This window comes from Megalops cyprinoides, chromosome 10 (genome assembly GCF_013368585.1).
Source record: "Megalops cyprinoides isolate fMegCyp1 chromosome 10, fMegCyp1.pri, whole genome shotgun sequence".
NCBI lineage: Eukaryota > Metazoa > Chordata > Actinopteri > Elopiformes > Megalopidae > Megalops > Megalops cyprinoides.
The window spans coordinates 8,517,957-8,526,973 of record NC_050592.1 but is presented as its reverse complement, the minus strand read 5'-3'; the positions used below and the strand labels follow the sequence as shown (position 1 = coordinate 8,526,973).

Here is a 9,017-nt window from a genome sequence, read left to right as displayed (position 1 = left end):
GATTCTCTCAATGTTAAATAAAGCCACTAAAGAAGGAGGTGAATTAAATTATTTCTCATTCTGATAATTGTACAAAATATGATGACCCTCTATCCACCACTCCTCTCTTTCAATCTGAAAATGGACCTCAATCTTGACTGCTTTTGCTTAAAAGGCACCCAGACTGGATTTTGAGAAAGTAAGATGCAGGGAATTTATCAGTGAATGCACCACACATCTAAAATTCAGCCATTTCAGGACCACTGACATTTGGTGTACTTGGTACATCCAACTAAACATTTCCCTTTGATTTCATTTTCAGACGTAACTTTTTGTCATGACTTCAAGGGAATTCCAAGCTCCAATTAAATTACAAATGACAACTGTAAAGGAAACTGCTGATAATTGGAGAGAAATGAAGAGAACAGTCTGAAATGCCTTATCAAGGTACACCATTACCTCAATGTAATCTATAGGCATTTGCCACTTCAGTTTTCAATGATGGAGTTTGGCTCGGCCGCAACACTATTTCAGTGAGATAGAATATTTGAGAGCGACAGTGGCTGATCAATTTCATGGTTTCCTTCCTTGATCTCTGTACTTTTGAATTTATAGAAAAGATTATCTGATGAAAAACTGTAAAACAGAGTTAAATATCTTTAGCAAATTGAAATTTCATATTTGATATTACATGCCTCACAGACTAAATTAATATTAAATGTAATATTAATGTATGTGTGGAATGCACATCAACTCATCTGACATGATGGGGGGAAAAAAAGATTCCTCAAGGAAAAAAAAAAAAAAAAAAAAAAAATCTCCCAGAGTAAAACAGTGAAAAAGATCAAGGAAGAATGACACACAAGAGTAAAAATTGACAGATTTGGGTTGGATAAGAAACAGGTGAAGAAATAGTAGTCTGCTCACTTCTAAACACACACACACACACACGCACGCACGCACACACACACACATACATACTCTTTCAACCTTCTATTAGAGTCGCCTCAAAGCTCTTTTTTTATCCGTTTTCTTTTTCACTACCACATTACTATTGCTATTACCACTACTGCTGCCATTCGCTCCGCTGCCATTTGCCCCTGTGGGGGCAGCTCCTACTACTTGTGGCCTTTTGTTGGGGTCTCCGGCGTGTTTTTTGGGTTGCGGCCCCTCGCCAGCTTCCTGGGGCCCTGTGGAGGTCCCCCCTGTTCCGCCCATGGCATGGATTTCGGTGAGGAGCCGAGCACGGGAGGCGTACTCTGCATAGTCTTCCAAGAGCAAGCGCCCGGCTTCCTCATTGAGAGCTGACTCAGGGTTGGGGTGAATCAGCAGGCACTTGATGGTCTGCGAGAGGGACAAGGAAAAGCAACAGAGTTAAGTAAGGTGAGCAAGTTAGGGCAGGGTAAAGCCTTCACCACGACACACTAAACAATTCTGCATATTTTTTGAGAGGCATTTTCATAAAAGAAAGCAATGATACAGGCATTGACAATAAAAGATCATAGTAATACATAATTCTCTTTTTTAATATTTTGACAGATTGTTCCCATGGCTTAAGGTAACATCTTGAATTAGTTTCCTTCAAATCAACCCACCTCATAGCAAAGTCCCTTCCTTTCTTTTCACAAATATACATTATTGCCACAGCAACTTGGAAAGAATATTCAGAAAACTAAGTACATTTACATTTTTTCATCTGGCAGATGCTGTGACCCAGAGTGACTTCCAAAGCAGAGGACAAGTTAAATACTCATTGATCATGCCACAGAAACAAAAGGTTCAATCTACCAGACACAAAAACACACATTACATTGCACATTACACGACAGAAATAAGGACACAACATTTGGACAGGACAGTGAAACAACGGATTTTCCTTACAAGCAAGACGTGTCTGAGACCCAGTTCAGCTCTCCAGTCCCTCTTTAGGACGTTGACACAGATTTCACCCTTGTGGCCAACGTTGGGATGGAAAATCTTGGTCAAGAAGTATCCCTTGGGTGGTGCTGCAGGGAAGTCTTTCCCTAGGACGAGGCGCATCCGGAAAATACCTCCTGCAAATGGAGTTCCCTCTTTTCAGCAAAGAGAGGAAAATGAATTCATAGTTAGTCCCTTTGGAAAGAATTATTTCATTTCATTTCACATTTCAATTACTAGCACAAAAGCAGCAGACTCAAGGTCTTTTCATTCACTTGCCCCCCCAAATGGCAATAAAAACACAAATTTGTACATAACATCAAAACACATCACTCAACCCCTGGGACCCACAGTGACACACTGACCTACAACCTGCTAGTATTGTAAACCACAGAAGGCAGACAGTTGGCTGTCATGTCATTCAGTGTGAACAGGACAGACTTTGACATGACTCTCTCACTGCTTTGGTGAGAGTGTACATACAGAAATTTTCAAAATGTCAAAAACACAATGTCATTTTTTTAAATATCAGCGCTAAAATGCTGGTTTGATAGTGTACTAACTGCACAGCATTGGGACAGCAACTTTCAGAAGGGACTTCTTGCAGCCCATATTATAATGGCTGGGGTATGGGGTTATCAATATAATTTTACAAATACAATACATCCCTGAGAAAACATGTTGCAATCATCAACGTGTCTGACATATAGTGAAGTAAGTTGTCGCTGTCGATTTTAATGGGTCTGCCTCCCTGACGACTTGGTTTCCACATATCACAAGCATATAGCCAATTCTTGCATGAGCAAGAATGAGTGAATTGGTCGATGCATGATGCATTTTGAAAAACTGTAAAGCACACTAATTTACGATCGCATAAGACGAAAACAAAACCATCTAACATCATCAGTACTGGCTTTTCTGAGCTAACAGTTGCCACCAAGGGAAGCTTTCCAAGCCAAATAGCCATACAGATTAGTGTATATTGTGTCATAACTAAGTTTCTCCCCGGTAGAATGATATTTGTAGTACCTGGTCCCTCTATTGCAGTATGTAGCTCTGTGATGTCCTCTTCGCTGGGATAGATCTTGATACCCTCAGGGGGGTCAGCAGCCAGCGCTGTCACCTCCTTGTATACGAGCCGCAGAACCTGGGGGGGCAAGTTCTCCACATTGGAGTTCTGTCGAGAAAAAGTCAACACTTTATATTAGTTCCTTCATTTAGTTTCAGCACCGCAAGATACCTCTTCGATCAATTATTCAGAATGTTCAGGTATAATACAAGTTAGCTAAGTAGCAAACTTTAGCTAACTTGTACTCGCCGACCCTTTTTCAGAAACCCGTTCACAAGGCAGAAAAGTATCAGTTCCTACATAGCCCGGACAGTTAAATTTTCCAATACACACTACTATAAGAATCATTCATGTGCTTATTATCCGATGACCTGTCTGTGTGCAAACTGTAAAAGTAATCAAACTAAACTAGCTAAATACAGCAACTATGATAACAGTGTGCTAACGTTAGCTTCCTGTCACAACCAATAAACCAGCCAGAGCCTAGCTCCGACTCAAACTTTAAGCGGCTAGCCAGCAAAAAGGTATGCGAAGAGAGTTTGATTATTTTAGTGACAGAAACGTTTATCAGAGATGCTAACTAACAAGACAATCTCTACCCTGTGCTGTCGTACGTACAGAACAAGCTTGAAACCTAGCTAGGCTGCCCCGACGCACTTAGCTAGGTAGCTACCAAGCAACCACCAAACCGTGTTAAATGCCGCTAGCTTGCTAACTGATTTAGCTATGTTCAGCTAGCCAGTTTTACTTACCATGTCTTCCAATTGTGTATACCTTCAATACCTGGATATCTTCAGACCAGCTAATTAGGTGCAAATGCGTGGCTAGCCAGCTATATCTGACTGTAGCTTAACTAACAACGTCTTTAAAAAGATGTTTAATGAACTAACGTTAGCTAGATGGCTAACCGACTAGCAACACCAGGTGATTTTCTTTCAAAAACGGTGACGTTACCAGAAAAGAGTACACTTTAAATCACCGAGGTAGTTATCTATATACACCAAATAAAATCAAACAAGAGCGACTAGTTACCGAAACGTCAAAATTATCTAACTAATGTTAGTTTGATGAACAAGTAGACAGCTAGCTAGCTAATATTATCAAGCTGGCTGTAAGCTTAAGATTCTTCGCCGTTTAGCTTACTCGCTAGCTACAAAATCGGTACTTGACAAAAATTGGATTAGATGATTAACTTCGCCTTCAGATATTAATATGATTTAATAATAACGGAAACGAGAATGAAAATATTGGGGATATCGTTTTTTCTTTCGTAGCTAACGTTGACGAGATATTAGCTTCGCAGCTAATTGTCCCGACGACTACGGCCCGTATTCTCTCTTTCGTTGACACAGGAACAAAAATACGACAGCACAAAATACGTTCTCGTCATCTTAGCCAATCCGTGTTTGATAAATGTCATACGTACACAGCCTGGGTAACCCATTTCACCAATCACAGATTGAATCAGTCCTTACGTCATTTCATCTGGCAACATCGCCAACCAGCCAGAGTGGAGAATGTGAAAAATGCTTGCAAGCGATAGGTGCATTTGAAAAAAATCGTGCACACCCTGATTTCCGAAGGGTTGGACCACCTTACTGTGTGAAGACCGGTGGTCAGCCGTGAGAGGAGTAGGGGCCAAAAAAAGTTTCAAAAAAAAAAAAAAGAAAAAACCACTACTGAGTATTTGGTAGGCAATCGTATTAATGAGTAGCTGTCTAACATTGAAATTGACGATATATACGTATATGTATTTTAACTGATAACTTTAAAATATTTAGCCAGTATCCACGAGACATATTTGCTACTTTAGTGATGTTTTACTTACATGAGAAAGTGTATAGCTGTTCCAGTCATTCTCAGCTAAGACATGGCTTGGCAATTATTTTTGCAACATACACATGTTGCCAGAACGCTGAAACACAGGAAGATGTCATGGCATCTCTTTGTGCCAATCCCTCATACACACTTTGCTCTGCCTCTGGACACCAGGGTCATGCATGTCTATGCAGAATATATGGACACACCTTGGTGCTCAGCTACAATACACATGGGTATTCCCCACTGCCAGCCACTCACCTAATCTCACAAAGTCTGTGAAATACACCCTTGCCATCTGTGTGAGCTCAGAGAGGGTACCCGGGGGCTCACACTATCCAGTCTTAATTTTATCTGTATTCTTACATCTGGTTGCAAAGACCCATGCCCGAGTCTACTCCATTAAATACATGAGAAGCTTACACATACAGCTGAGAGGTATTGTTGTCTACTTTTTAAAATTATTCTAAATTATTCTTTTTCAAAAACCAAGGTGCCCCTAAAAACACAAACATTAATTTGTTTTCCACATAGGTAATACTCCTTTAATCCTTCAATGGTTTCTGTCTTTCGTGTGAACGTCAGAAGAGTATGTGGGTAGCTGGCAATGAATATGAACATTCTGTGGCACTGTGAACCTCTGATCCCAAATGAGCAGGAACAGCGTCAGGTTCTGTGATTCGGCAGCACATAACAGCGTCTCCTGTCTCCTCCATCACCCCTTCATTGTGGCAGCTCTTTGGCTGCACGTCTACAAAATCAATGTGTTCACAGGGTTCTGTGTCACTCCCTCTGGCTGGCACAGAGTTTTAGCTCAAACTGGGCCTTGTAAAACATCAGGGGGAGGGGATATAGTCCTGTCAAGATAACACCCACGGATCAGTAACAGCCTGAAGAGCAGTCTGAACAGTAAGCAGCTACAGTACGTACAGTACGAAGAGCGGCAAGAATTATTTATTTTATTTAAAAATAGTAAAACTTGTTTCAATCAAACTTACGCTTTAAGCCAATTTAAGATGGAGATGAAAAGATATAATAGTCTTACGACATGTGGTAGTTACTAGGTCTAAACGATTATCATAAGTACAAAGCTCATCATGTGTTTTATCTGGGTAGAGGGAGTGATTATTTATTTATTTGGCAGGTGGTCCTATCTGGTGTGACTTACTAAGGCTAATATAGTGTGATACATTATGTTACAGCAGAAAAAAAGAACAACAATAAAAGGCTATCTAAAATAATCGAATAATGCAAACAAAATTAAATATTAATTGCTTTATATTATTGTTTTGCATTTGAAGACACCTGACCACAAAGACACATTTGAAATAATTATGAAGTTCAAGAAGAATGACTGTCAAAATCTGTTGATTGATATGTTATATGTTTTATATCATGTACGGTATCTATGTCCTCTTATGTATGAATTGATTTCGCATATACTTTTGGTACTGTAGTCCACATTATATATGTATTAAGAAAGAACCTAAAATCAAGATATTGTTGTTGCTCTGATACTGTAGTATAGATTGCTTGCTTTTGCCAAAAGTTGTAATGGATTATCTCTGCTGTTCATTTTTTGTGTTAATGGGTCTTCTCTTCACAACTGTAAGGGATCAAAACCTTGATCCTCAAGGAATTTGTTATAGGTTTGTTATATAGTCATGTAAAGGCATTTACCACATAATTCATTCAACTGTTTGATTCAAATAGAAGTGAGATTTGTTTTGGTTAAGGCTAATGTGTTTGTGTCACCTTGACAACATTGTAATTACATCTCTATGCCAATTAAAATAATCAAAATGAGACCACAAGAGAGGGCTGGTCAACTCAGTGCATTTTCAGTTTTCAAATGCCTGCCTTGTGTCTTACTTTGGGAATCATTTTTCAAAAGGACAGCGTGTTCCGTAGATAGACACAATAATTTTCCACTATGCTACACTTTTTCCTGAGTTCACTGGTGGAAGCATCATATATCAAAAAGTAATAGCGAGAACACATTCCACCTGTATATTCATGGAAGAACTCCTTATGCAGACAGGCAAGCAAACTGAGTTCAACTGGAAAACTGAAATGCCAGACCAACAACATTCAGTGCACGTGGCCTAAACAAATACAACTGAACTCGTTTGTGAATGTACTCAAATTTAATTGTATTTTCCTAGTCTAAAACAAATCAAACCTAATTTGAAAAAGTACACCATGTAAATTATTCACATGTGAAATTGATCTGAAAGAGTTAAATGCTAAGTTTAGCTCGTTAGACAACCCAGCTGATGAAAGCCCACCACTTTCATTCTCTCCTTCATAAAATTATGTCACACCTTCCCACAGATTGTCTCAGAGCCCCTTTGGCTGAAATGCAGAAATTCTGCATTCTGTAATGCAGAAAAGAATACATATTCTTCCCTTTTGCAGAGTAGACTTCCATCTTCAGTCTTGGACAGCAAGGCACCTTCTTGGAATTTACCTGGCCTCCTACCTGGTTTAGGAAGTCAAGACTCTACAGCATTAACTTAATCTGCTTCATTGGAATGTATTTCTTCCTCTCCATCAGAGTGAGCTATGTGGTCACAAACAATGAAAAAAAACTGTTTGAGATCCTTTAAAAATGTGCCTGCATCAATATGTAACTGGTTTTGATATACTTTGTTAAAATATTTAATTTGAATAATATATTTAAAATAACATTCTATTATACCATTTGGTGTGGGTAGGAAGTGTGGTGTCCACCAAGGCCTGGTAAACCTGTCCTTCCAAATAACACTTGTCTGATAGTAGCTGAGGGTTCCTGTCATGGTCTGGACCTACCACTAGAATGAAGTCTTTGATGAGGGGTTGAAGTGAAATTGCTTGCTTCACTGACCAATTTGTTGTTATTTCCAGACTGCTTAACTGCTGGTTTTGGGGTACACAATGGGTACCATTGCACAATCCCAATTTTCTTATATGCAATAATAACAGATTTTGTGGCCACGTGACACAAGTGAGACTGTACATGTTGGTTCACCTACTCCCAAAATGTGGGTCTTCTGACCTGCACACTATATTAAGGCAAGACCCTGGCTTTCTTTCATGTAATCTGCACCTCTTGCATTCAGTCAGAGCCTGATCAAGCATGACGGTAAAATCACCCATACATGTGGCTGCATCTTGTTCGGTGTAAGAGAGTGGGAAAAATCCTTTTAAGCCACCATTTCCTGGGTGGCCCTAGACAATAAGAGGTGTGGCCACTGCAGCACTGCAACTTACATCACTACAGCGTGCATTTTTTTCTCCAGTGTAGTCTTACCGCTTTCCATTTCACCTCTCATTTGTTCCTCAGATTGTTAGCCGTCAGTGGTATACTGAGCTGCTCCTGGTCAAGGAAGAACTGCAATGCCTGTCTGTCCACAGCTATGGCCAGCTGCACTGCCACTTCCTATTGTCCCTAACCATCCACCCAGCATGACAGCTGGAACTGGGCTTCATATGTCTCCCAGAGTATGCTCCCATCAATCAAGGATCAATACAGGGCTACTGTCACTGCTACTGGGGACAGCTGGTGCCCTCTCCTCTAGATATCCACACACAGGTGGTTGGTGTGGGAAATCTCAGTAAATTGCCTTCCCTTAATCCAGGCTGGGCTGCATCAAGGGGCAGGCAGAGTATTGGTCTCTCCTTTCAGCAATCATTCTGGGGTAAGACATCCCGCTAACCCTCAGCCGCAGGTTACTTTTCCTGACAAAGCTCATCTTGATGTATGTGACTATTACCACTAATACTGATCTTATTCTTAATCGTTGCTTGTTAATGGATTGTAGAAGTACATTACATCTTTTATGATAGGTTGGAAGTTCCTACCTTAAGTTAATTTGACTGCTAAATGGTAGCCTGGTCTCTATGGGTAATATGTCAGTAGAGAACACTGGTGAGGTGTTAATAGTAGATGATGTAGATGTAGAACAAAGATGTAGATGTAGAATGAAGATGTTCTAATGCTGCTTGAGCCCTTTGACATGAGTGTTAGAATTCACTGTTCTGGGATTTCAGAAAACTGAGTGATTTCAGAAAAAAAAAAATTAGGATAATTTAATATGATTTTGTGTCATATAATTTAATTAATTTCAAGACTCCTTTTAGGAAATACATTTCAAAATGCATGAAAAAATAAAATATGTGTAAAAAATTTAAGTAAAAGTCGTTCATTAAAATTCATTTAAAAAGTCATTTAAAAGTCAACTTAAATGTATAC

At 39.6% G+C, this 9,017-nt stretch overlaps 1 protein-coding gene across 1 annotated transcript; it reads right to left on the bottom strand.

Moving 5' to 3' along the window:
• Positions 1-803: 803 nt before the first annotated feature.
• On the bottom strand, positions 804-4,304 carry ube2s (ubiquitin-conjugating enzyme E2S). Its single transcript, XM_036538293.1, has 4 exons — positions 3,718-4,304; positions 2,926-3,073; positions 1,861-2,051; positions 804-1,323 (listed from the first exon to the last, which is right to left on the bottom strand). Exons 1-4 carry the CDS (start codon positions 3,718-3,720, stop codon positions 976-978), a joined length of 690 nt encoding a protein of 229 aa, XP_036394186.1. The 5' UTR covers positions 3,721-4,304; the 3' UTR covers positions 804-975.
• Positions 4,305-9,017: the final 4,713 nt, after the last annotated feature.

What these genes read in the sequence shown, in the direction of transcription:
- ube2s (XM_036538293.1), bottom strand. An exon ending in TACTGCAATAGAGGGACCAG is followed by an intron (nt 2,052 to 2,925) that starts GTACTACAAATA and finishes TTTGCTGAAAAG; the next exon opens with AGGGAACTCCATTTGCAGGA. An exon ending in GTCTCAGACACGTCTTGCTT is followed by an intron (nt 1,324 to 1,860) that starts GTAAGGAAAATC and finishes TCCCTCTCGCAG; the next exon opens with ACCATCAAGTGCCTGCTGAT.